This window comes from Penicillium digitatum, chromosome 3, assembly GCF_016767815.1.
Source record: "Penicillium digitatum chromosome 3, complete sequence".
In the NCBI taxonomy this organism is placed as follows: Eukaryota; Fungi; Ascomycota; class Eurotiomycetes; order Eurotiales; family Aspergillaceae; genus Penicillium; species Penicillium digitatum.
In genome coordinates, this window is record NC_089386.1 from 1655352 (window position 1) to 1682167 (window position 26816).

Genomic DNA, 26816 nt, shown 5'->3' on the forward strand with positions numbered 1-26816 from the left:
TTTAGAAAAAGTATGGGATGGAGGCCCTAATTGTGATGTTAGCGTTTGCTTGGGATATTCATAGCATAGAATGACTTACGCAAGGGCGAAGGCCACAGAGACACCGAAGATAGAGCGGTTACGGACACGCTCCTGCTTGAGCTTGTTCTCGAGCACCTTGGCTTTCTTGGCTCGTTGAGAAGATTCGGCCGATGTATCTTCGTCATCGTCGTCATCCTCGGCCTTGCGCTTGATGGTCGTCGTAACAGATGTCGACTCGGCAGTAGCGCCTTCGGCCTGCGCCTTGATTGCCTCTTCCACCATCTCCTTGGCCTGAGCAATCATTTCTTCGGTCTCCGCGGCAGAGGGCACTTCTGGAAGACGGATAGGCATATCTAGGGAAATGGTGGTGTGAGTGGACTTGACAGCCTCAATGGCATCATCGGCCACTAATACCCCGACAACCTCCTCCTGTTCCTTGATATCCTCTATCTTTTTCTCTTTCTTCTCGGACTTCTTCTTTTCCTTCTTCTTTTCCTTCGCTTCCTCTTCGGGCTCCGCGGTAGCAGATCTCGTGGCCCTGCGCACTCTGATATGCTTTGCAGGAGATCCGCTTGACGCTACCCCCATTTCGCCATCCACAGCTCGCAACTCAAGAATCGTGTCCGGGAGGGCTGAAGCTGTGTCTAATGCCGACTGAAGGCTAGCGTTTGCAGCTGTTGTGGACGGAGTGCTAGCAACATCCTTGGTGCTGCGGGTGCTGCGGGGCTTTCGAGGAGAGAACAACTTCTTGCTTGGAGAAGCGGACCGACCTCTGCGATTGCGCTGCGACATGTGGGGCTCATCGGAGGGGATTTCGAATTTCGGCGGGGGAGTGATGTGCTTCTTCGCGCTGGAAGGACTTTGAACAATGTCGGTTGGGTCCAACAGTGCTCGCACCCAATCATACATTTGATATTCCTTGGAGAGCTCAAGAGCTAGGCATTAAGTCAGGATTTGTTTAGTAGAGAGAAGATCCTGGGCAAAACACACCGAATGTGGGTGAGATCCACACATTACCGGCAACTTCCTCCTCGCTGGTATGCTCGCGAGCCTTCAGATACTCGCGCTCTGTTCTCTCTTCCTCGGCCTTGGCCCATGGAAAAGCAATTTTGAACATTCCAGTCGCGCTAACAAAGCCATCTTTACTACGGCGCTGTGACGATGAGGCCCAAAGTTAGTGACGGTTGGCGTCTAGATTGGATTAAGCGGGAAGTCTCACCATCAAGAAGTAACTTTCAGGATGTTGTTGGGAGGTGTGGGAAGGAAAGATCTCAGAGCCCTCAAGATCCTTAGGCAGCGGAGCACGGAGGTGAGCATACTCGAATACACCCAGGTTCTCGGGCTTGGTTGCGTTTGAGGTGCCAATCTGGGCAGGCTTGACAGAGAGGTTGGTCTGCCCAAGACGACGGCGGGCAAGAAGCTCGTCATCTGTGACCAGGTGTAACACGGAATCGTTAGCGATGACCTCGAGGCATTGAGGGAGCACGAGGCGGGTAGATGAACCGATGCGCGCGGTCGCGCCACCACGCGCCAGTGTTTGAACTTACAGGTGGGAGCAACCTCGATCGTGATGAGCGGATTAAACTGTTTCGGGAGTGTTCGCGACATGGTGGGCGGATTTCGAGTGAAGTGGAAATGAAGATCTTGCTGGATGACTTGCGGATGACTTGAGGGAAAGATGCGCCAGCGTTGGCCACGTAGCAGGCGCGTCAAGGCGACAAAATTTCAAAGAATCAAATATTGCCACTGATAAATGTTGTATCTTGGCAAAAAAAAAGGAAGTGCGCAACCAAAAAATTACGATTGATAAGAGAGGGAAAAAAAAGAAAAGACCCAAGATAAAGACAATCAGGAGAGATGAAGAAGATGCGAGTCGCGAATAATCGTTGCGTCGTTCTGAAGCTTGACTTGTTCCGGTAAGGTCCGGTAAATGGAAGGTCATGTGTGGTAATTTGCAGCTATGGTTGGTCAATTGCTTTGATACAACGTATTTGATGTACCCCCAATGTATTCTATTTGTTGGCCCCGTGACCTTGGCATTCCGAGCCAACACTTTCCTCCTTTGGACTTGATCTTCGTCTTTCTCCACAGCGACATAGAGTGTCGTCTACTTTTTAACACGTTTCTGGAAACTGGTTGTTATATACAAAGGATTACATAGCTTTCAAATGCTTTTACTTCAACTACTAGTAATGATAGAAATCCTTCCCCATGTTTCCCACGGAGTACATATAGGTGTGTATGTTGTCGTCGAAGTTTCGACGAAAAATATACATCTCTCACAACACGAGGGACATGAAAGATGCTCTTTCCTGGTTAAACCCTCCAACCTTGGAGTTAATCCTAGAATTTACCCTGTATCTATATATTCGACGTGAGCAACTACGCACGTCTAGTTGCATGATCGTCAGCCCCCCACACCCCGAAATGGGGCATAGTTGGGGTTTGCATACAAGTGTAGAGAGTCATTCCAACCCTCTCCATCTACAATGTACGCATTGCTAGAAAGCAAACCTTGGCACATACAACGTAGGCAATTTAAACACCTGGTCAATATAACCGTGCAGGGTCAACGGTGGGTATACGTGCATACAGAAGTGGGAATCCGAATAGCCTCGCCCCTCTCCCACCGCCTTTCCACCCCCACCAAGGTCTCAGGAGACGCTTCGAGCTTTAGCCCTTTTTTAATTCCTTTATCATTGGAAGTTTCGAATTTGTTTCTCCCTTTTCCTCATTGTCCAATTCCCCCCTCTTTTCTCGACATCACTTCCCCGAACCCCAATCCTTGGTTCTGTGTCCCCCCCCCCCCCCCCCCCGCCTTCTAAATCTGTAAACAATGGCCGACCAGCACGACGACGAGCTCGCCTCCACCGCTACTGAGGGTTTCAAGGTGGGAGAGAAGAAGACTCTTGACGAGTACAACCAGCTCGGTATGTTCGTTCAGTTATAATGGCTTCGCCACATCTAGCCTTCGGTATTTTTCCAGCTAACCGTCTTCCTCTCCCCCGCAATAGACAAGGACGATGAAGCTCTGAACCGCTGGAAGGCTTCCTTGGGTCTCAACTCCGGTGATCCTATTGCTGATCCCAACGACCCTCGCAAGTGTATCATCAAATCCTTGGCTCTGCAGGTTGACGGGCGTGAGGATGTTGTTATCGATCTGTCCTCCCCGGGCTCAGTTGACAGCCTTAAGGATAAGCCTTTCACGATCAAGGAGGGCTCCAAGTTCCACATCAAGGTTACCTTCCAAGTCCACCATGAAGTCCTGAGTGGCCTCAAGTACCTGCAGGTTGTCAAGCGGAAGGGGATCCGGGTCAGCAAGGACGAGGAGATGTTGGGCAGCTACGCGCCCAACACTACCTCCAAGGTTGATTACTCCAAGGAATGTGAGTGTTCAAACCTGGCTTCCATCTCTTGATTTTTGACTCTGGCATTCACTAACACTATCTCCCTAGTCAATGAGGAGGAGGCACCGTCTGGCATGATCGCCCGTGGCCACTACAACGCCGTTTCGAAGTTCATTGACGATGACCAGCACACTCATCTGCTGTTCGAGTGGTCCTTTGACATTTCCAAGGACTGGTAAACTTGAGTTGAGAGCACTATCTCGTAAAGTTGTTGAGCGGCCGTTTGTTTTCAAAGCGTGATGAGTTTCTTTCTTTGACAAAACTGTTAGAGATACGTCCCACTGGGCCGATGCATTGGACCCCGGTTTTATTGTTTATGTGTCATACTTAGTCTCAATTATTGGTGTATGGTATTTTCATTTCAGATGCCAAGTAGCACATCTAGCTGTTAGTGATAGCTGTTGGTGAATGCACAGCTATATCCCGAACTCCTGTCTAGTGCCGGGCGGGGGGGGGGGGAAGAAAAAAAAACCACGAAATTGAAACAAATAAACATTAGAATCAAACAAAACATTAACAGTAACCAATGGGTATCATGAGGAGATTCAAAGATTCACAAGAAGTAGTCAACCATTGGGCCAGAGCCATCCTTGATCTGCTGCTGCTGGCCCAGCTGTTCAAGGCGGTGTGCGTCATTCTCAGGTGCAGCGTCAAAAATATTGAAAAAGCGCTCGCCAGTGTCGCTCACTTCGAGCACACTAGCCAAGTTTCCACAGCGGTAGCAGTAGTTGGGTGCACTCCAGACTGTGCTCAGGCGATCGTCGTAAAGGACCTGGTAGCCTTCTTGACAGAGTTGGTGTGCACGCAGAATGTGGGACATGCTGTTCACCTCTAGGAACTTCCGCACAACCTGTGCTCCAAAAGTGTATCCAGCACCACGGGGTGAAAGAGAGAATTCATCGCGTTCTGTATCGGGGTCGGACCAGACCAGATCGGCCATGGGGCCTTCGTGTGGGATCTCGCGGAAACGATCAATAATTTTGATCTGGTCAATTGAGTGGATGGAAGGTGACAAGCCGCCATGTACACAGAATATCTCATCATTAATCACAACACTCAGTGTCAAAAAGTCAAACATGTCGGTGAAGTAGTGCCAGACATTGGCGTTGCCGTATTTTCGAGCACACTCGGTGTAAAAGCCGTAAGATTGAGTGACTCCACGCGACTCGTGGTTTCCGCGGATGAGATGCACTCGTGAAGGGTATCTTAGCTTGAGACACACCAGCAGTGAGATGGTCTCTACACTAAACAGGCCGCGGTCGACATAATCGCCTGTCAGTTTTCTTATCAGCAACACTTCACGACATAAGTGGGCAGCAAAATGTCCAAGCCCGAGCCCTGCTTTCCTCCCTGATCAAAGCATTCTCCGAGTGTGACCAACCAAGGAATAGGTAATTTGTATCCGGACAGAAGCCACCGATCCTGAAGATCTCGATCATATCAAAAAATTGGCCGTGGATATCACCAACCACAGTGACCGGAGCAGCAATATGTACCACATTGCTTTCCTTCATCAAAAGTTCCTTCGCCTTGAGGCAGATCGCCTCGATCACCGAATCCGCGAGCAGCTCTTTTCGGTAGAGCCGAGTGATACACTCATCGAGATCGATATTCGCTATGAAGTGACAGGTTAGCATTACCACGGAGATAAACATGTCCTGGAATATTTAAAAAAAACCATGTACCTACTCGGTAGACCAGGCATTGTAGCGAGATGCAGATACAGTGACTTCAAGACGAACTAGCCACAATGACTCTTTCTGGGGATGGTTTTTCTTATTAAATGATGGAGAGCTCCCTGTACTTGGTTTCTGTGTCAAGGCAGACGAGTGCAGAGAGCTTAAGGAAAGTAGTATTCGAGAGAACGGAGGATGAGATCGAGAGGGAAGGTTAAAAAGACGACAATATAAGAGATGGGTGCGTCAATCTAGCAGCTGGCATCCTGAGTGCAGCCGATCCTCGTTTCCAGTGTGGAGGGAAGGCTCTGGAATTAAAGATCGAGACGACATCAGGGCCGAACTGCGGGATGAGCTCAGGCACGAGCGCGGTTAAATCCACACCGCCTTTGTTCCTCGACGCCTGAATTCTCAGGTTGCGTTTGCCAACTGGCTAACTAACTAACTAACTAACTAGTTAGTTAACTAACTATGACGGCATGATACCTTTCTCAGCCCCCTTGGACAGAAATTCGCTAGGTTGATGAACGTCTTAGCTCCGCAATTTAATAACTCAGAGCTGGAATCCTTCGCAAGAGCACCCTATTTCCGTCAATAACCATGGATTGCCGATATATCATTGGCTCCCTTCAAAGGAGGAAGTTGTTCCTTTACTGAATCCATACGCCAACTAGAGATTTTTATGCCCCTGGTACTAAGACATAAGGCTAATAGCCAGCTCAAACCTTGTGGCAAACATCAATGTCATGTTAGCAATCGCTTAGATGTCGAAATTTGACACCACCTGCCAGAAACACACGGAGACCAGATCAGAGTGAGATGATTCCAACTAATAAACGTGCTGCCGTAACTCATGATGGTCCCAGCTTGCTCTCTGTCCAAGTGGAGAGATCAAGGGAGGTACATCTTATGGTGAGTGTCTCTAAAATGATCATCTTCTCCCGTCCACAAACCAACGCTTTTAGAGTTTTTGGGCGGAGCTCGGGAAGCGCCCCGCTCCGATCCCCGAATGGGATTAGCCTTTCACCAAACCATAGTCTATACAGGTCTTCCATCTGATTGATTTCACTGAGATTGCATTCCTGAAAGCCTCAAAGATCTATTTTGACTTTGTCCCAGCGTGAAGTGACAACCCTCCCATCCTTGATCACAGCCAGAATATTCTCCTCCACTCGATCCAGAATGGTGATATCTTCCAACGGATTCCCCTTCAAGATCAATATATCTGCCGCAAATCCCTCATGAATCTGACCCAACCTATTTTCCTGCATAACAAGCCGAGCGGCATTGACAGTAGCACTGCGCAGAATCTGCAATGGAGTCAAAACTGAACTGCGCACCGAGAACTCCTTGCTCTGAGCAAAATGCATCGGACCAAGAAGATCAGTCCCAAAGCAGACGGTCACACCCGCATCAACAGCCATCTTCATCGACTTCAATCCCTTGTCAAGAACCTCCTCGTTCTTAGTAGCGCCATCAGCAGACAAGAAACTCATCTGCTTAGACATGACATGCGTAATGAGCGTCGGAGTTAAGAAAACATCCATCTCCGCCATCATCTCCGCCGTTTCGAAATCAAGAAGATTTCCATGCTCGATACCGCGCACCCCGAGCTTGATAGCCTGCTGAATTGCCCGCGGCGTGTAGCTATGACTCGTGACATATGTGCTCGCGTTCCGCGCAACGGTGACAAAAGCCCTGATCTCCTCATCCGAGAACTGAACATGTTCTATGCGGTCTGTGGGGCTGGCAACACCGCCGCCACCCATGATCTTGATAAAGTCTGCTCCTTGGCGCAGCTCCTCACGAGCATACCTGTAGCACTCTGCTGGGCCGTCGACAATCCTGCTGATTCCGGAAATGGAGCCGCCGCAGAAGAGTTGGGAGTCGTGGGATCCGCGCAAGTCACCGTGTCCACCGGTTTGGGAGAGTGCGTGTCCAGCGATGAAGAGACGGGGTCCTGGGATTACATCATCCTCAACGGCTTCCTTAATCGCGAGGCTTGCGCCACCACAGTCTCGGATTGAGGTGAATCCGCGATCTAGCATGGACTTGAGTACGTGTGGCTGCCGCAGGAGACTGACCCGTTCGCTCATCTCCTTGTAGGCTTGTAGATTGGCTTCGCCGGGAACTACTGCGACATGGACATGGCAATCAATCAAGCCTGGGCACAGGTATTTTTCACTCAGGTCAATCACAAGTTCTTCGGAAAGGTCATCTATGGCAATGGTCGAGCCCTCGGTGACGATTTGAAAAATCCTGCCTTCTGAGATTCGGACTGTAGCATTCGGGATCAGTTTGCCTTCAGCTGGGTCAACAATGGTGGCATTTACAAAGACCAAGTTTCTTTGAGGGTTGAGCTTCCAGGGTTTGATAATTTGGGAGATGTCCATGTTTGCAGTACGTTCTTTGCAGATTTATTTGAGGGGGTTCGTTTTAAAACAGTCCAGCTTCGACTAGGCAACCACATATATCAGGTTAGCATGGTGGCACTGCAGGGAAAAATAAATGAAAGCACAGATCTCACAGTTTAACGGGCAGTCCGGGGAGTCCGGGGAGATCGGATCTTTACATAGAACCCACGTTCCACCTTGGCCGTTTTGATATCAACTGGTTCTGCGCTAAGTTCAATAGACTCTTTTTTGTTTCTTCACCCGCGTTGGAGTTGGCTGAGCTAGCCGATCCAACCAGTTAAAAAGCAACATGGACCAGAGACAACATGACGCGATTGGGTCTTTCGGCAATCAAGCTCACTAACTGCTGCTTGGCTGCGATGACTCCCCCCCATGGTTCTGACAGAAGATGCTTTGTCGAAATCGATTGAAGCTGATCATCCACGACCTGTCTGGGCAGCAATCCAATCCTGAATGTCGTTAAATATGCCTTTCTATGATCGACACGCTCGAGCTTGATGCCTGGAGCGGACGCTGCTTGCAATTTCGCTGGATTATTGGTTAGCAGACGGATGTCCATCGCTAGAGAAATCCGACAGATAAAAAGGAGTAAGATTGTAATTAAAAATCAGAAATATGGTACTAGAAAAAGAGTGAGTAAGAGATGACAGTTGGGGTATGAGACACAGGCTCTGGGCCATGTCGGTCAATGGAGATAACTCGTTAGCCCCCGGTATTCTGTGGGGGCCTGCATGTCCAGGCCAGTCTTAGTCGATGCTGGGCTGATTGCACTGACACTGGACCTAAATGATATAGAATTCAGCTCTCTGTTTCTCGACAGAATCCAGGAGACTGGCTAGCGCTGCATGTTTGATGTAAGACAACTGACAGAATACCTTAGCTAGAGGTCACAGTGCTCTGGTCGTGCCCAAACTCCCGGGATGGCCGCACCAGCCTTAAAGCTGCGCTCGTCAATGCCATGGCTGAGCACCAGGTTCGCCGAAAGTATGTCATGGCTCATGTATTTGAGTGTCGCTAGTGATGCTCCTATGCCAATGTTTGGGATTTCTTACATGGAAATCCTGAGAGAGACCGCCCTAGAGGAACCTTTAATGGAATATTGGCTGGCATAGACGACCAGAGGTAAGGAGGAGCCTGTCACTGAGTGGACACCCCTATGTTAAAAAGGAAGAGACCGATGAGTGAAATAGAAGGAATGATGCTCCAAGTTTGATAGAAACTGTTTCCCAGCGGCTGTCCCAACGATGCACCATGGGACCAACTATGTTCAACCATCCTCCAAGTCGCTATGTCATGTACCAAGGTTACCCCTAGAAACATCGTTGATATTTGATTTCTCAAATTTTCAGATGCCCCAAAAATTGGCCAATCAAGGCAGCATCTACACATGTGACCATTATTCGAACAAGTTAACGAAGCAACTGCTGTGCCTCTTTATGAACAGCTTCTGTTTCAGAGTCAGTCTCTTCATCAGAGTCGCTTTCTTCCTCCGAGCCAGATTCTTCTTCCGAGTCTGTCTCCTCTTCCTCCGAGTCAGTTTCGCCTTCCTCGGAATCCGTTTCGGACTCTGTCTCGGTTTCCTCCTGTAGCCACTGATCAAGAGTCTTCTTCCCAGCCGGGTCTAAAGACGTAGCCGGACCATTCCGGGCCCGGCTTGGAACAGAAGTAGTTTTGTGTTCACGAAGTGCTTTATCAAGTCGGTCACCCGCAGTCATGGTGGTGGTGGTGGTGTTGTTGGATGTGTCTGGTTTCACATCTTCGGTGCGGAGGCTGGGATCGGGTTCATGGCCTGGCTCAACCCAGTCTGGGAGATTTGTGTAGCCTCGAAGCCCGTGGTAACCAGCGTCGGGGCCGACGACAAGTGTAGCGGAGCCAATGAGCAGGTCCTTGCGCGTCTCGGATGGACTGGGGGCGTGGGGTACTGGCTTTGGTGCCAGGAGAAGGAGGTTGGCAAGTTGAGTGGAAGACGGGGTTTCCAGGAGACTCTTGTAGAGACGTGCGCGGTCACGTAGGTCGTAGGAAGTGTCATAGCGTGCGAGAAGGAGGAGATACCTCCATAATAACGTAATACGGTCTTCGGTTGCTTCCTCTGTTTCCCTTGTTTCAGCACCGTCATTTTCTTGGCGACTCTCCTTTCCCTCGTCATTTCGCCCCGCATCTTGCGGTTCATCGTTCCCATTGTCAGTCCATTCGTTGTGGAACTTTTGCTGGGCTTGAGCGGGGGCTTCGAGGAATGGTTGCGATGCAAGCTGTTCCGGCTGCTCCTTTGGTGGATTCTGCAAGAGGTGGTGTAGATAGACCTTAGCACCGAGGAGAACAGTCTGCTGTTTGACAATTTCCTTCTCATCTGCGAAGCCTTTGATCAAGATGCGGAGGACATCAGGCGCTATGTTGTTCTCAGGTTCAATTCCAGCGAACTCGCCAACCAACCAGATAATAGTTGCTCGTGCGTCTGGATGTGTTGTTGAGCCTAGGTGCTTGACAAGCTGGAGAACAGTATTTTTGTGTGAGGATGGATCTTGTTGGATCAAGTGACGAATGACAGTCAGTGACTCCGACACAAGGTTGCCGTCTGGACTGGAAATTTGGTCGAGAAGAATTCGTAGGCACATGCTTGTGGCACTTGTGTCCCCTTGCGCGCAACGCCCAATTGCTCGTACACACTCCCGTACCAACTCAGGATCTGCGCCTTTAGAGAAGTGCTCTAGTTCGCTGATTATGACCCCCTTCCAGTGTTTTCCACAATGCGGAAACAGGATGGTTAGCACTTCTAGTTTGAGACGCCAGATATGCGGTGGGTCGTTGGCGTGGATAAGGAAATGGGCTGTGTATTTCGCGAAAGGCTTGGGAACTCTTAGAGCAACGGCAACAATGTTGTACAGAGCGATGATTTGCATGTCCTGCGGGGTTCGTAAAAGAGCTACAAGCGGACCAACCGCTGATGCAATGTATTCCGATGGAGCAAGGTAAAGGAAGCAACGAGCAACGCTGACAATGACGGCGGAGTTTCGGCTCTGCAGTAGAACCTTGCAGGCTCGGAGTAGAAGCTCAAGATCAGGATCCAGCACCGGAACTTCGTACTCTTGGGCATCATTCTGGGTCTCTTGTTGTTGCTTTTCATCATCGTAGAATGCCTCCGGGGCTGCGCGCTTAACCTTCTGAGTTCGTTGAGGGAAACATCTTCGCGCATAAAATGTCAGCAGACGCAAAGTTGCTAGCTGGCCCCATTCATCCATATCAACCAGCTTCTTAACTAAGCTGCGATAGTTTTTGTGAATTAGGTCAATCTCATCTGGACACAAATCCAGAAATGCCGCGACTGCGGGCCCAACGACGAAATATTGAGAATCGCCCAAAAGTGTCTCAAGATAACCCATCAATTGTGGTAGCGTGTTCGGATCCAAACGATAACATTTTGGTATAGCCAAAGCGGCCGCTTTGCGCACGTGGGGACTCATATCCCCGCATCCTCTCTTGATGGCCAGCGACACAATCTGGCTGATCACCGGAACCCGGATTCCAGACATAGTCCGAAGCGCCATTGTTCGAACCTGTGGGCTTGAATCGGTCAGCGATTTCTGGATTGCGTTGATGGACAGTAGTGCCAGATCCGGCTCCGTCTCCGCATGATGGACCAAGTAGATGTAAACCAATTTCTTGACTTCAAGGTTGGCGCTGGCCACATTCTTGACAACTGCCGAAAAGAACGTAAGAGAGGGTTCCGACCGGTACATCAACTAGAATAACAGATTGAGTCAGCCATTGCATTTTCCATAGTTCTTGCTCACAGTTTCCGTACTGAGATGACCCTCCGCATTCCATCCAGGACTTCCCGCTCATGGCGACTGTCAAGGAGCTTCTTGATGAGCGCTGGGCTGTATGCTCGCGAATTAAAGTCGGTGCTTGAGGTCCGATTAATAGCAGCGGACTGGGCAGCTTCTATTGTGAGTTCTCGAGCTATGCGCACATAGACGTTCCACGGTCAGTTCGGCCAAACACAGCGGATTGCAACTCAACCCGACGTACCTGTTTCCAGCATCGAGGATATCCTGGAAATGGTTTCCATCTTTCCAGTTTCTGAGCGCCCAGTCCAATAGCTTTGGGCAAGTTGAAGGAAATGGGTGAGAGGTGAGGGGAGGAAAGGCGGAGCAGCTCCGCGGAAGTGAAGTGGGTGATGCCGCATCTCTTCGCCCGCCTTCGATTTGCAACATCTGCATTGTTTTATTGTTTGCACATCACCTGACGAAAAACCCACGACCACCATGTGTTTTTGTTGTTGATGGATTATGAGTTGAAGACGAAATGATTCTCTTCCCGTTGATGACCTCGGAGGATCAATAAGTGGGAGCTACAAGACAGCCATCTGAAGCAATGAGTCTAACATTCACGATCGGTCACTGCGATTCGGTATCTGATCTCCTGCAACAACTACTTGAAGGCAATTCAGATACCCATCTCATTGTCTGTGCAACAAAAGCCGAGTTCTTGGTACAACTTACAGCAGCCATTCGCTCACAATGCGCTGGTCCAGACACTGCCGCGAGCCATGGCCTGCTTACAAAAACTATCGGGCTGCTTGCAAGATCCAGCAAAATACGGCTGGCATTCTGCTCGAGTTTGGAGAGTGTTCGGGCATACCTTGCCATCTTAGGTCCTGCCGTTGGGGTGGTTTCCGAGACCGGATCGCTTCCCCATGACCGGCAACTCCTTGCAGTCCTTGATATGATGGCTTTGCATGTTACCACTTCGGAATTCTCGGCACAGGGACTTTCAAGAACACTTGCTTCTGCCGTAGAGGCTTCCGCCAGGGCGGGGACAGATCTCCGACTCTATGAGTGCATCAATGCCCTGGACCCTTCAAGTGCTGTTAGGGGAAGCAAGCTGTGGGATACGAACGTTCCTTTACTGAACGGGTCAGTTCGAATGCGATCGGACCAAAGTAGCTGGGGTGGACGAGGCGTCACTGTGAGACGTGTTGCCGAACGCTGGTTTGAATTTGGCCAGAACCATTGAACTGGGAAAGACTGGAACACCCTTAATGCTGAACTCAGACATGATATTGTTGTAACATAACTAAACTCCTGAGAATGGATTGGTACTATCCGGGTATCCTATAGCTGACCGCTGAACTCCTGTTTTGCACATTAATGACAACTGATTGATCATAGAGACTTCTCCATCTCTGTCATGTACAGCTTGATATGTGACTCCAGCTTTAGATACTGGTCGTGGGCTGACTGAATCTCAGTCTCGATGTTCTCCTTCAAGTCGACCATCTAAAAGAGTGCGTTAGCTATGATTTGTCCATACGACGCAGGGTGAAACACACCTTCTTCTCTGTCTGTTCAATGCGAATACGTCTGCGTTCCATATCGCGTTGCTTCTCCGCACGTTCCTCTCGGAGTTGTTTTTGAACATTGCGGAGTTCTTCCATGCGTGCCTGCGCAAATTCGGCTTTCTCCTGTGCATTTTTTTGGAGTGCCTCGATACGCTCAACCCAACGGGCCAGTTGACGCTGAAGGAGCTTCTCAGTCTGCTCGACCTCGCGGACGCTGTTCCCCCTTTCCGAGATAGCTTCCGTAGTTCTAGCAGCACGGGACTCCTCTTCGTCTTCTTTTTGCATTTCAGCTGCAATGTCATCGAGCAGTTTAACACACCCCTGCACATCGTTGGAAACCACGGTGAACGTATCGGATGAGGTCTGCAATGCGCGTGCCCGCCTCTCCATCGCATCAATAGAGGCTTTTTCGCGCATCAGATTCTCGGAAAGTTCAGCCAATGAAGAATGGAGGGTAGCCGGAGACTCGAGCACATAAGGCCGCAGTTTTTCTGCTTCTTGTCGAGAACGGACGGTTCGTTCGGTTTTTTCTTCCAACTGCTGCTGCCGCCGAGCTCTTTCCGTCTTAACTCGATCCAATGTCTCTGCGACTCGCGACTGCTCTCGACCCAACTCCAATAGCCGCGCCTTGAGCGCATCATTTCGGGAAACTTTCTCCTTCACATGCGCTTCATTGGATTGGAGATCCTGTCGCATCTCCCTCAGCCTTAATTCCATTTCCTGATTTTCCGCAAGAAGTTCTTCAATGCGTGATTTCGTCTTCTCTGTCTTGTTGAAGTGCTCGTCAATCACAGGTGTTTGCGATTCACGGAATCGAACAAAGTTGATAAGGTAGGAGAATATTTTGACGAGTCGCTCATGTGTCGGTTTGGTAAGGTCTGTGAAAGTGAAGTCGTTGACACCGCACTATTTAATACAAGAAGCATTAGTATGCCCTTCAGAATTCATGTAGACCGTGGTGAGCAGATACTTCCGCCAATAGCTTTCGGAGCATCACGAAAAAGCCCATGAGGTTGCGCGTGTCATTGGGAACTATATCAGGGTATTCGCCGCATAGATCTTCTGCAGCTGCATGCATAGCCGGCTCCACTGTCTCCCGGGTCGTGTTCATGAGCAGTTCTGCGAACCATTCGAACACCATCTGAATTTGCTGGGCGTTTGGTTTAGCCAGGTCGGCGAGGGTAAACGGTATACCGATATCGTTGATACATCCTGCAATCTCTTTATCGGGCTGCTTTTTAATTAGAATTAGACGCAAGCACCGAGAAAAATCAAGCTCACCAGACGCATGAGGGCGTCATTCTCGTCCTCCTTCTTGCGACCCCGACCGTGGTGCTGGTTGCCTTGGAATTGCTGGCTCATACGGCTGTTATACCCCATCGCGGTAGAGTTACGCGACATGATGTTTATGGGAGCCTGTCACCAGGCAAGGGGCTTATTGCTAAAGTGGGTAAGCCAATTGTTGTTGTCCGTAGTTGATTGTTTACTTGGAGACAATCCCGCACACCGCCTAATCGGGGTTAGTGCTTGGAGGGGCATTCAGCATGCAAACTATGCAAACATAGAATTCATGACTCTTTCTCTTCCTTCTATATTGCTTTATTTTCACTTTCGTATCTTCGACACTCAAACAAAATGGCTTCTACCACTTCAAATGTGGCCGTGGCCGATACTAAATCATTCGAGTAAGTAGATGCGCTCCCTCGAAACCCTCGCATCTGCTCACCGTTCCTTCAGCATTGTCGCAACCTACAATGAACTCCTCCGCTCCGATGCCGACCTTACAATGCCTATCGCAGCCATTGAAGCTCTCGTCCTTCTTCTCACACAGTCAGCCTCTTCCACAATATCAGAGACCTTGGATCTACTCGAAAAATCAACCGCGCACCTGAAACGATCCATTCCCAATCCCATCGGTCTCTCTGCCGGAACCGATCTTTTCCAACGATACCTAATTACCACACTACAACGCCCTGGACAACTGGGCCCTGCAGGTGATTTTAAGGCCATTCGCACACATCTCTTGACAAATGGACGACTGTTTATCCGACGTGCCAAGGAAAGCCGAGACAAAATCGCAGCATTCGGCCGTGGTTTCATTCGTGATGGCAGCACCATCCTTACAAATGGTGGCTCCCGAGCTGTCGCAGCGCTACTGCAAAAAGCCGCAGATGAAGAAGGTGGCCCTTCCGCTGTACGGTTCCGTGTTATTTATGTTCTGTCTTCGACTTCCCCAGATTGCAAGCACCCGAATGAAGAACCGGAGGGTATGGAAACAGTCCGTGCTCTGAGAGCAAAGGGTGTGCCAGTTTCAACAATTCCCGAGTCTGCGGTGGCATATTCTCTTGGCAAGGCTGATATGGTCATTGTGGGTGCGGAGGGTGTGGTGGAGAATGGAGGCATTGTGTCTCGGATGGGAACCTACCAGATCGGGCTCCTCGCCAAGGCTATTGGTAAGCCATTCTACGTGGTAGCAGAGAGCCACAAGTTTGTTCGCTTGTACCCTCTTGGTCAGTATGACCTGCCAATTGAGCAGCAAGTTCTTGAGTTCAAGTCCGAGGAAGACCTTGCAGAGGAGCGCGAGCAGCAGTCTTCTGTTGCTGATACAAATGGAGACATCCCAATCAAGTTACCCCTCTGCGACTCAGTTGATTTCACTCCCCCTCATCTGATCTCTGCACTGATCACAGATAGCGGTGTCTTGACGCCCAGTGCTGTCAGTGAGGAATTGATCAAAATCTGGTTCTGAGGAGAAAAACTGTCGTAGCGACGCCTTGTCTGCTATGAACCTTTCGGTTCCTCACAAAGTTTCACCAAGATGACAGGGAATATTTTAATGTGACATGTGCATTTTATGTGGCCCTACCATGTGTGAAGACCTTCTCAAGCGAACAAGACGGGATTGCTCCTCTTCACACGTCCAAATTCAACGGGAACATCTGTCAAATTAATATCTGGTACACAGCACAACCATAAGCTGCACGGTCGTGGGCGCATCACATCCCTCTCTGTTCCTCTCATCAAACACGTCGACATGGATGAACATAGATATGGAATGGCTTTCAATTCGAGCGATTCTTTCTTGATAAGAGGCTTGATCGAACGCAAAAAAAAAAGAAAAAAAATTGTGAATCTCAAAGTCTTTCATACAAAGTACAAAATTGTAGTCTAGTCTTTGTGGTATCAAACGCCTTCCATCCCAGTCATGCAGTCGTCATCATGAATTATTTATCAAAGACTCCAGTTGTAGCAGAGCTCCTTGGCATTCTTATACCTTGAAAATCTTTGATGGAACCCACAGAAGGGATCACCTCCGCACATGGGTTCTTTGTCCAGGCCTCCTGGCCTCGAGATTCCCAGCCGGCATGTCTCTTCGCCTCCCAGTTCATCAAATGGGCAAGTCGCACGCATAATTGTGGGTCATGAAACGTGATTAGCCATCCAATCCGCAGCGCAGCATGACCCGAATGGGTAACAAGGCAACAATTGAACCCGGGCTGTGCAGCCTATTTGTCTCCTCTCCCGCCTCTCACATCATGGCAAAAAGCTCAGATGGCAATGCGGTTGATGACACGCCATTGCTGCGTTTGCATCGCCGCGAACGCATACAGCAGCAAGTAACCAAGAGCCACGAATATCCACAGGGCTGCCATGTTGGGAAGAAACCAATCAGAAAGTCGGTGAAGGCGAGTGCGATGTTTGTGTATGATGGGAAAGGATTCCAGGGTGTCAGGCGACCACAACGGGGTTAGGTAAATGGTGCTAGCGTTTGGCTAGTGAAGTTATCGTCTCCGGTATGGATTTTTAAAGGAGGTCAGGAGGGGTTGAATGATACCAGGTTCTCTGTTAAACACACATGGGAAAATGGAAAGATAGAGAGACTCTTCATTCAATGGGCTCTCATGCTCTCTTTAGATATTTTAAACACACCCAGACCGACACTTCACAGATTCTAGACAGTTTTATTTCTCAACTGAGACACACACTCTCTCTGTCTCTCTTTCGGGTCCTTCCATCCAATGCGACTGCGAGGTTAGTTGGCCATTCTGTCCATTAAGAACATTTGTTGGATGTGACTACACAGATGCGGGGTTCTTGGGCGAAGAGGATAACTTCATCGGGTCTCCAGATATTGGGGGACCATGGAACAGTATTTCTAGCTCTCTGTATGTGGCCTGGCCGAGGCTTTCCTGTTCCAGACAGAGATCGCCAGACCCTAGATGTTGAATATTAGGACAGTAGAGATATAGGAATTCGGCCTCATCCGCCAATTAGGATCTGGGGTATAACGGGTTTAAAACAATTTAGAAATTCAGCAATCCTATCAGTTGAGGATCTTGCATTTCTCAAGTACGACATAATCGTGCCAAGCCCACCGTCACCTACCCGGTGTTGGTGGACCTCAGCGGATAACAAATTCTCACCGGATCGTAATTTTCAATTTAAGTATCTTTCATGTGTTCACTCCATACAAAAGATATTTGTGCATAAACAGTCCGTACCCTCCAAATTTCTCAATTTTCAGACTAGCTTGGGCAAAAATAAGAACTTACAGACCTTGTGTAGGCTGGCCTTTATCGATCTACTAAATTTAGCGCTAAAAATTCTCTATATAGAGAGGTACAAAGAGTGTCTTAAAAAAGCACAACATATTAACTACTGTTTATTAAAGTTCCACTACTCTCTTCCTTAAGAACACTCAAAATTTTTTACTAAGATTGAGATGAAGTGATTGAGCCTTCACTAATACCATGTACGCCTTCTTGGATTCTCCCTAACTAGTCTAAAGGTTGAGAAAATTGAGCTTACGGTAAGTTAGCGTGCAAGTACCTTTCCATAGATTTGCTGTTTAAAGATCCTTGATTTTGCAATTTGTGATCCGGCGAGAATTTGTTGTCCGCTGGCCACCACCACCGGGTGTTCGTGGGGGCCACGATTACGTCATGCACTATTCCACATTGTACCGCGAATCTCACGCAGGCGAGATATAGAACCGCGCCCAAAACACGTCACGCGGGCCTAACTGCATGCTAAATGAACCTTAATCAACCTTTGAATATCGATAGGAACCTTGAGCCTTGTTACAGTGTATTTTTTATTACAATGTTCTCACAACCCGGTCTGGGATGTATGTCGGTACCGCATAGGTAAGACTGGATATTTTTAATGAAGGCGTTGAATCCTGAAACAGAAGTGGATCATCATCAGACTCTGCATAACCATCGAATCACTTCATATCGAGCGGAAACAAAGTCTAAGCCACCTGGATCACCTAACACGATTGGAATAAGTGGCCAGATGAGGGCGTAGCTACAGATTCACCAAGCGCCCTGAACCTTAATGCTCTGCAAGATAAAGACTACCGAGTCATTTCCAAGGTTGACTATCTCGTAGGGATCAGAGATCACCAAGGACAAAAGTATCTCGTCATGCCCCACAAGATCCAACCCCGCTCTCCGGTCCCTAACCAAACCAGCATCAACCTCACCTCCAACCAAAAGCAGAGACACGAAACGCCAAAATCACTCTAGCTCTCAAACGAACTATACCTGCATCCACGCGCGAAATCCCAACGGCCATCTGACAGTCACCAGCCACCCCCACTCCTCGCCTCAACACCCTACCACACACGTCACCTACTTTGACAACGCCCTCGAAAACAAAATCATGGATGCCCAACTGCCAACGACAGGCTCCCAGCCTAACCAGAAGCTCCGTCTTGGATCCGAGATCCAGGGCTTCGGTCCGCGATCTACATCCGATGCCCACAGCCACAGTGGCTGGTCGATCAGACGCCTTCTGAGCCGACGGGGGGGTCGCAAATACAGCGTCTTGGAGCGAGAGTCGAATCGGTTGAGGAAGCGCATGGGCAGCTGAGCTTCTTTCATGGCGAGAGAGACTATGTTGGTTGACGGTGGTGATCACACTTGTACCGGTCCGGGCGGACATGGTTAGGGTGGAGGAACATGGAGAAGATGTACTCCGTCTTCTATATCACATTTGCTGCCCACCGGTTAGATCTCTCCAACGAGTTTCGCTGTTTATTTCTCCTCGGGATTGCAAGGATTGCGGGTCTGCGTATTGTGTCTTCGGCGTTTGGCTAGAGTTGGCGGGTAGGGACATTGTTTTGGATTCTGTCGGTCTCAACTGTCATTTCTTTTGGATCCAATTGGATTATGGGTGCGGAGTACTCCATATGTAGTAAAGTCATTGGTTGCGATCTGAGATGCCCTGGCCGATTTGGGTGGGTTGCGGTGGCGGCCGCCTTCGTGGCGAATTCTCAATGGCTTGCCCCGATCCTTCCCAGCCCTACCTAGAGTCCTGTCAAATTGAGCAATGGGCATACATCTCTAAACTGTACGGGGTAGAGTACTGGAGCATGAGATCGGGAATGAGATACATCAAATGTTCCCAGCCTTTCTAAGCTTGTGTTTTGGTAAAAATCAAATAATAAAATACCGGACTTTGCATGTCGCGGTTTTCTGCTCCTTGCAGATTGAGTGGCTCAAACCCCCTACGAAATCGGATTCTAGACGGTGTCTCTGAGTTGCTCTTGGCATCTAAGACCGAACAGCGTTCTCCGTTGTCAGATCAGAGGGTGGCAACTGAACTGAGGGTCTACCGTTGCGATCAAAATGCAGGAACCGTGGTGGAACAATCTGAGACCGGAGGTATGGTATTGATGTTGTAAAGCCACGCTGTAAAGGTTAAAATGGTAGGGGGCCTCGGGGTATCTATAGAACACGGGAGAGAAGATGCACAGGTGGGATAACTACTACGTAGTTGTGGAGTAGGGAATATAATACTACGGAGTATAACAATAAAGGGTGGATATTATAGAGGCAAGGAGGGACTCTACACCCTGGATCTTATCTGACCCATCTTGAATCAAAAATCAAATATTAGGATACCTTGCAAGTAGCTGGATTCTCAATGAATATAATTAGTAATTAGCATCGTAATGCTCCGTACTCCTTGTGTCGTATTAGCTTGTTAGACGCCTTTGATTGTCCATGATATTGAATCGAACCAAGGCAGAAAGGGCAAGACAATCTGTAATAATATGCTCCGTAATAGGCATCAGAATTGGATTTAGCGGGAAATAGATTGTTATCCTATGGAAAGTAAGACATCCCCATAAGGGAATCCCGCCGATCATTTCTCCATTCAAGCATGTGCACGATATCTTTCCCCTTACAATGCTAACATATATGTTGTAGTCCCTACAGGTTCCGATGACTAGTTTTAAAGGGACAGACACTTTTGAACCAGGTCCTGGTAAATTGCGTAATATAGACTCCATTCCCGCGTGTCAACCCAACGAAAGGCTATGCCGGTCTCAGTCTGGACTCCACCGGGCGTTTAAACGGTGGCTTGGCTTTTCCCGCGTGAGAGGGCACGAGGGTGTGCATTGGACATTGGACTTGGTTGTACGGAGTCAGGGTCAAGGGCCAATATTCCACATTTCCAAAATATGGGTAACCGGTGGATAGAAAGAATTAGATAATCCATGTCGAAGATACACTAGAATATACAAAAGGGATGTCTATATTTATAAATTTCACAGTGCGTCATTCTGAAGTCCACAGTAAGTGGATCTCTCCACAGGTCAACTGCCAATTTCCAAAAGAAATCTAGACTCTCAGTGTGACAAGAGACTGTTGAACAACGTAGGGCCGTACCAGGTACCCCAGCTGGACAAAACAATATCGAATGAATAGATAGAATACAATATACAATCTATTAAACATAATAACATACAATAACTAAAATACAAAGAAAAAGCAAAAATGCCAAGTCCTGTTTTTCAGGCAAAATACATGGCCCATATCTGGATTTCCCTTTGGGCCTATTTTCAATTTTTCAATTTTTTTTTTTTTTCGCCTTTTCAGTTTTCACCTTTCTCCTTCCTCGCTCTTTCTGGGTGTCTCTCTTTGTCTCTTCCCTTCGGATAGAATTCTCAACCTTTGCAATTTCTCGTTTCCTATCCATTCTCTCAATGACGCCTATGTCATTACCCTGACTCCCAGTCACTTTCTTCAACTCTCATTTCCACCCTCCATGACTTCAGTCAAACTGTCAAGACACCAAACCGAGATAACCGATCGCACGTGTCCCTGGGCCTGTGCCCTCAAAGTGCCATGGCGATATGGCCCTTCAATCGCAAGAGCAAGCGGCACACCATCCAAGTGACCGGTGCCGAAGCGGCTGATCTTCACTCGTTTGCTGAAACCGCCGTTGAGCCCACCTTGGGTCGCAAAAAGTCCAAACGCCCGAACAACCACACGTCACGGGCGGAGACTGCAGACTGCCGGCGCAGTTTGGCCCTCGTGCGTTCAAATCGACCTATCTTATCTCTTGACCGCCCTACTTCTGCCGACCATCCACGGGACCCTCCGCCGCGTGACCATCTACTCTCAAGAACAGGTTCGCTGCTGAGGCGGAAACCAAGCCAAAATGCACATGTCCCGAATAAACTACGACGAAAGCTGAGCAAGCGCAAAGCAAACGAGATCATGCGGGAGCGTGAGATTCGAATGCTGTCGTCCACCCCAATCGATATCCCCAATGATAATGTGCTGGAAAATCGCCGCCGAAAAGCAAATGGTCGACGTGCCGACCGGTACCTGTCTGATATAAGTCTCTCCATCCGTAACTCCGCCACTTCCTCCACGTCGGACATCTCTGACCCTTACACCTACAAGGTCAATGCTTTTGCTGTCTTGACCCCACGCCCTGTCGTTCATTATGTCGAAGCCCCTCGCCTGCAGACTGCTAGAAGCGGCAACCCACCATCGTCTAGTCGACAGGAGAGAGAGAGGCTTCAAGCCTTGACCACGTCTGAGGAAGATTTCTACTATTCCAAACGACGAGTGAATGAACTCGCTGATTCATTAGATGCCGGGGCTTTGAGAGAGCTGCTGGATCGGGATCGTCGCCGCCGGGAAAAGAAGCAGGTTGACGATCAGGAAAGGCTGCGGCGGAAGCTGCAGGAGAGGGCTGATGCTCAGCAGGCGGAAGAACAAAAATTCCAGGCCGCCACTCATGTCGAATCCGAACCCGGACCTCAAATTACTCAACCGGAGCCATCCATCGCCGAAGTCTCTGAACCCGAGGATGTTGTCCTGAATGAAGAGACCATTGCCCCTCTAGTTGATGAACCGACAGCTGTCGCACCGAGGAAAGAATCGTGGTTGCTGCAAGCTTTCAAGGGCAGCGAGAACCCTGGCCGCGAATCGCGGGAAAGTTCTCGTGTAGTAGGAAACGTCGATGATGGCTCCATTCGTGAGCGGAGATTGGTTCAACGTCCCAGCTTCGCCCCGTCAAACGATATTAGCATGTCCCGGACCACCCTTTCCCCGTCTCATTCGTCACTTCGCCATGGCATCAATAGCCCAGCCCAGTCACAAATTGGTGGGCCCAGCTCCACATCGGACATTTCTAGAGGAGTTGACTCGGAAAGTCGACTTTCCGACACCAGCGGACGTCGGGGAAACACTATCACGTCCCTGTTCAGGCGTGGTTCTTCCCGTCTTAAGCGAACGTACAAAGAGCGATTCCACGACAATGTTCTTGAATTTTCCAACGCCTCGCACGAATCTTTCTACAAAATTCAGACCCAAACATCGCCTCCGCCCTCGATTGCCCACCCAAGGATTCTAATGCCCACTGGAACCGTCAAGCGCTCTCAATCAAAGTTCACTGAACACTTTGGCGACGAACCTCTTTCACTTCCTGACTCCCGTCTTCAGTCGCCAGATATCCCGGAGGAAGTTCTCGAGTCCTCTCTCGAGAGGGATGAGACTTTCTTGCGTGAACCAACGCCTAGCCCCTGTGTGGATATCAAAAACCCAAATCGAAGCTATCATCGATCGTTGGCTTCTGAAGGTGTAGACACTGAAGCCGATAACGTGCCGCTTTCCCAGTCTCTGGCTTCAATTGATTCCGAGGGATCTTGGATGTCAGGCCAGTTTTTCCGTCGGATGTCACAAAAGCCCTGCAGTCCTGCAGGATCGAATTTGAAATTCTTTGGCCAGGACTCGGTGGAGGCTCCGGCGGATGCTTCCGAAGATGTTGAATCAATGGATGAGCCCCGCCGTCTTAGTAGCAATATCCTTGAACCAGATCTCGATCCGGAAGTCGTAGACGGCTCGGACAGCTACCCCACTGAGAGATGGCACAACGAGGTCGGCCGCCGCGCTGTTGTGGTGAACCCGGCGTTCCGTCCCATATCCACACAAGGAATGCTCAGAGGATTCCCCTCGTTGACCCCCATCTCCGCGGAAGAAGATTACATTCTGGAGGAGACCACCCCTTCCGAACTGCAGCGAATCCCCAGCGCGAGAGCCAAGATTGGTTATGCCCAGTAGACTTGGTATTAGTGATCACCATCGCCATTTAATAGCAGTCAAACTGGACCTACCATCACCTCACTTATCTGTGTCATGGCATATCAGACGGTGCCATTGGCCCATCAACCATTGCTACGACTAAGACCAAACTTACCACTGAGGTCCATTGAACCTTCCCGTTGTTGCTTTCCTTTGTCGGAATATCCATCCGTGAGCCATAGGATGTACCCTCTGGCCATCTGTACGATTCTGACACCCCTCGCTCTGTGTCCTATTCTTGCCCTTGCGAGCTCGTCCTTTCTATTCGATTTGTTGATACCCCCTTCGATGCCCCATGTTCTATCTTCACCATATGCATAGTCTCTATTCCTTCTTCTCCCTGGTTTGAATACATTACGAAGTTCATAAAATCTTATTCCCTTCGAGCGCTTTTCATCATTGCACATAGTCCGCCTCTGACCTTTTTGACTTTCTATTCTTCGAATGGTGATATTGATATGACATGGCATTTTCTCTCGGAATCTATTGACTTGCATTTCTGATCAAGCAGGGTTATTATACATTGAGATCTAGTGATGATAACACTTTTGAGGTTCCCATGGATTGATTGTGTTCAGCAAAAGCCCAGCCACCATTGCTGGCAACCTGCCCAGGTGCCCAAAAGACTTCTTGTATTTCTAATATTACGATCCACAGTCTCTATCATTGATACCTTTTGCTGTTCCTACTTGGGAACTTGTTCTACAAATTACTGTATATGAGAGTCCAGAGACATTCTTCAGGGCAATCGACGATGGGGCTCGCGAATGGCATTCAGCACAAGTTTGGGGTTTTCACTTTAAGGACAGCTTTACCTGAATGTATAATATGCATTCTGGCTCCATCTACGGAGTACTTGTACTATATATATGAACATCTAAGCTCGTTCTGAAAGTGCACGAATGGATTGCCAGCCAAACTCGGCATGCTGACCTTTACAATCTTGATTTGCTACTACAGTAAATAGGAACTTCGCACTTCCAGATGTTACCTAGGGAGCTTTCCGCATGGGCAACGCCGAATTTAGCGAGGCCGCTAGTGACAGTGACAATGCGGCGTTAAAATCCATTTGCATCGACCTGTTGGAGCCTCATAGCTAGGCTCCGGACATACTTTAGAAACGTGGCTAGGGTGGTCTAAAATGAGCAATGTAACGTCTTTTCTCACGTTTTTGATATACCGCATTTCCAGTCCGCGACGTGACGGTTGAAGAAATAAAAATATACAACTTGTCAATCGGTGGAAATGAGTGTAGGATATTGGATCTTTCGCTACGGATGACAGTTGGTACGTTAGAAGAGGGAAACTCTGCATTGAGGACAAGACGACGCTGCATGATACCCAGAATGAGCTTTTTTAGTAGGCTGCGCTTGGGTGCCCTGTGCTTGATGAAGATCTTTCCGTTTATTTTGGGGCCTATGAATAATCGCACTCTCACCATTTTTCTCAGAGTAGTTGTACGGCATAAGTGGTAAGAAGCAAAACTAACCAGCTAACAACCTGGGGACATGTGGAAGTGTTGTCGCGGGAAATGCTGACAGTTCCAGACTCCATCTTATTCGTAAGCGACCCGAGGTCGGGAGCACGTCATCCCCTTCACCTCACTTGGATTCCAGCGACATTTGATATCAAGTACGGAGTTACAAGAGAATCAAACACAAAGTACTCTGTAACAGACAAATCTCATCATGGTAAGTCGCCATTGAAAACTTCCTAGCCTTGGAACAATCCCAGTCGAACCCCCAGCAAGCTCCAGAGACTTCCGGATCTCCAGACCGGGGCTCCGATCCATTATTCAGCTCGTCTTACCTAATCGTCTATGCTGGGAACGTCATGGCCCTATAAAAACCCAGCGCCCCTCACTCTACCCCTCCAATTGAAATACTTATATCCACTCCAGTTCAAGCCTTCATCTCTTCGTTGGACTCCCAGAACCATCTCCGGAATTTCATCGCTACTTAATCGATCGACGTCCGTTCAGTGCGCCGCTTCCCGACTCTTCTCTTCCACACCTATCCCGCGCTTCACGCCTTCTTCTCTCAAAATGGGTGTCACTGCTATTACCTCGTAAGTCCAACTACACGCTCATATTCCCATCGATGTTTGGATCCCGGATCATCTTACAGTTCTCTCTGGTCATCTCGCAAAACATCATCAACAACAGCTAACAATCCTGTAGCGCCGAGGAGTACAAGACCAAGGTCACCGAGGCCACCGGCCCCGTCGTCGTCGACTTCCACGCCGTCTGGTGCGGTCCCTGCAAGGCCATTGCCCCTACCCTCGAAAAGCTCAGTGAGGCCCACACCGACGTCCAGTTCTACAAGGTCGACGTTGATGACCTCGCCGAGGTTGCCGCTGCCAACGGTGTCTCTGCCATGCCTACCTTCCACTTCTACAACGGTGGTGAGCGCAAGCAGGAGGTCAAGGGTGCCAACCCCCCTGCCATCCAGGCCGGTCTCAAGGCTATCCTTGCATAGATTCGAAAATTGAGATTCGTGCTTGTTCATACCATTGGTCTATGACCCTTTTTTTTTTTAATCTGGCGGGATGGGCAATCTAATTGAATCCTGAATACATACCATTCTACCAATATTTGTGTCTTTGCGATGTGGACTCCTTGCTTGCTTTGGCTTCTCGATGCGGTGATTTTGCTGTGAGGCCTGGGCTAATGAACTTTATTTATTTCTACCGTAAAATATGCAAGTGAAGAGGAGAGTTGCCTAAAACGTGGGGTTTAAGGTGGAAAAGAGATATGTACATTTGGTACTAGTTCTGTGCTACGGCTTGCATGCAGCCCGATCGACAAATTACGTGCAGCAACCTGCAGTGAGCTTTTCCACGGGTTCGCTGTAGAATGATCGTAGACAGAATTGTAGAACATTGTTGTCCAATATGTGGATCATCAACGTCCTTCCCATTTGGATGTCAAACTCCAACTGGTTACATCTTTTGACAAGAGATGTCTTCAACACCATTCTGGGGGGGGGGGGGGGGGGGGGGGGGGATTTGAAGGAGAGAGAAGATCGGAGACATCCGAACAATTTGGTTGAAACGGCCGGAGAAGTAGCTGTGAAAGGTAGACAGCTATAGAAAGAGTTACAAGTTTGAACTGCGTGGCGCAGATGTGATCTGAGAGAGGGAATTGTGTCTACAAGACGGCAAGCAATTCAATAGCTGCCGACATCAATTGTCAGATGCTGTGGCTTTTCCATCATCTTTCTCTTCATCGAAGAATCACTCACTTCAAGTGTGGCGACTGATTCGGACAGTGGTCAAGGTGAAGAGGTCATCTCAGAGGTATTTCAAACCGAGACCCTGGAAATGAGGAGTTACAATCCCTCAGAAAATGCCGAGTTCTTCAACAATGTTCAAACATCTTCCTCTTCAATCATCAACTGGTGCGCATCAACCCCACGACCAATGGACCTCATCGTTCCGCGGTGCCAAGCACCTCGAGAGGAACTCACACTTGTTTGTGATCATCTACGGAAAACATGAGTTCGGCGCACTCGTACCTCTTGGTACGCTTCTCTTGGAGTCATCTCCTCGAGATATGGTCCACCATCAAT

The 26816-nt window shown here is 48.9% G+C and overlaps 11 protein-coding genes across 11 annotated transcripts; 6 read left to right on the plus strand and 5 right to left on the minus strand.

Annotated features, from left to right (window-relative positions):
• Position 1: 1 nt before the first annotated feature.
• On the minus strand, positions 2 to 1629 carry Pdw03_8135 (APSES transcription factor, putative; the record flags this gene model as incomplete). The annotated part of the gene is made up of 5 exons (XM_014677786.1): positions 2 to 26; positions 80 to 956; positions 1012 to 1174; positions 1241 to 1449; positions 1569 to 1629. 5 exons carry the CDS (start codon positions 1627 to 1629, stop codon positions 2 to 4), a joined length of 1335 nt encoding a protein of 444 aa, XP_014533272.1.
• Positions 1630 to 2857: 1228 nt separating this feature from the next.
• Pdw03_8136 (RHO protein GDP dissociation inhibitor) lies at positions 2858 to 3607 on the plus strand (the record flags this gene model as incomplete). The annotated part of the gene is made up of 3 exons (XM_014677787.1): positions 2858 to 2951; positions 3036 to 3407; positions 3477 to 3607. 3 exons carry the CDS (start codon positions 2858 to 2860, stop codon positions 3605 to 3607), a joined length of 597 nt encoding a protein of 198 aa, XP_014533273.1.
• Positions 3608 to 3981: 374 nt separating this feature from the next.
• On the minus strand, positions 3982 to 5133 carry Pdw03_8137 (Serine/threonine-protein phosphatase; the record flags this gene model as incomplete). Its single annotated transcript, XM_014677788.1, has 3 exons — positions 3982 to 4700; positions 4810 to 5043; positions 5118 to 5133. The coding sequence occupies 3 exons, from the start codon at positions 5131 to 5133 to the stop codon at positions 3982 to 3984; spliced, it is 969 nt and encodes a 322-aa protein (XP_014533274.1).
• Positions 5134 to 6195: 1062 nt separating this feature from the next.
• On the minus strand, positions 6196 to 7497 carry Pdw03_8138 (Amidohydrolase; the record flags this gene model as incomplete). Its single annotated transcript, XM_014677789.1, has 1 exon — positions 6196 to 7497. One exon carries the CDS (start codon positions 7495 to 7497, stop codon positions 6196 to 6198), a length of 1302 nt encoding a protein of 433 aa, XP_014533275.1.
• A 1430-nt stretch (positions 7498 to 8927) lies between these two features.
• Pdw03_8139 (AP-3 adaptor complex subunit beta, putative) lies at positions 8928 to 11584 on the minus strand (the record flags this gene model as incomplete). The annotated part of the gene is made up of 3 exons (XM_066101877.1): positions 8928 to 11255; positions 11318 to 11475; positions 11545 to 11584. 3 exons carry the CDS (start codon positions 11582 to 11584, stop codon positions 8928 to 8930), a joined length of 2526 nt encoding a protein of 841 aa, XP_065956960.1.
• Positions 11585 to 11889: 305 nt separating this feature from the next.
• Pdw03_8140 (uncharacterized protein) lies at positions 11890 to 12531 on the plus strand (the record flags this gene model as incomplete). Its single annotated transcript, XM_014677791.1, has 1 exon — positions 11890 to 12531. The coding sequence occupies one exon, from the start codon at positions 11890 to 11892 to the stop codon at positions 12529 to 12531; it is 642 nt and encodes a 213-aa protein (XP_014533277.1).
• A 149-nt stretch (positions 12532 to 12680) lies between these two features.
• Pdw03_8141 (putative kinetochore protein nuf2) lies at positions 12681 to 14257 on the minus strand (the record flags this gene model as incomplete). The annotated part of the gene is made up of 4 exons (XM_014677792.1): positions 12681 to 12794; positions 12848 to 13762; positions 13827 to 14087; positions 14138 to 14257. 4 exons carry the CDS (start codon positions 14255 to 14257, stop codon positions 12681 to 12683), a joined length of 1410 nt encoding a protein of 469 aa, XP_014533278.1.
• Positions 14258 to 14491: 234 nt separating this feature from the next.
• Pdw03_8142 (Initiation factor 2B related) lies at positions 14492 to 15605 on the plus strand (the record flags this gene model as incomplete). The annotated part of the gene is made up of 2 exons (XM_014677793.1): positions 14492 to 14541; positions 14594 to 15605. 2 exons carry the CDS (start codon positions 14492 to 14494, stop codon positions 15603 to 15605), a joined length of 1062 nt encoding a protein of 353 aa, XP_014533279.1.
• A 2354-nt stretch (positions 15606 to 17959) lies between these two features.
• Pdw03_8143 (uncharacterized protein) lies at positions 17960 to 18733 on the plus strand (the record flags this gene model as incomplete). Its single annotated transcript, XM_066101878.1, has 4 exons — positions 17960 to 18003; positions 18065 to 18108; positions 18258 to 18275; positions 18333 to 18733. The coding sequence occupies 4 exons, from the start codon at positions 17960 to 17962 to the stop codon at positions 18731 to 18733; spliced, it is 507 nt and encodes a 168-aa protein (XP_065956961.1).
• Positions 18734 to 20997: 2264 nt separating this feature from the next.
• Pdw03_8144 (thioredoxin) lies at positions 20998 to 23226 on the plus strand (the record flags this gene model as incomplete). Its single annotated transcript, XM_066101879.1, has 2 exons — positions 20998 to 21492; positions 21559 to 23226. 2 exons carry the CDS (start codon positions 20998 to 21000, stop codon positions 23224 to 23226), a joined length of 2163 nt encoding a protein of 720 aa, XP_065956962.1.
• A 1709-nt stretch (positions 23227 to 24935) lies between these two features.
• Positions 24936 to 25724, plus strand: Pdw03_8145 (Thioredoxin; the record flags this gene model as incomplete). Its single annotated transcript, XM_014677798.2, has 3 exons — positions 24936 to 24938; positions 25148 to 25314; positions 25427 to 25724. 3 exons carry the CDS (start codon positions 24936 to 24938, stop codon positions 25722 to 25724), a joined length of 468 nt encoding a protein of 155 aa, XP_014533284.2.
• Positions 25725 to 26816: the final 1092 nt, after the last annotated feature.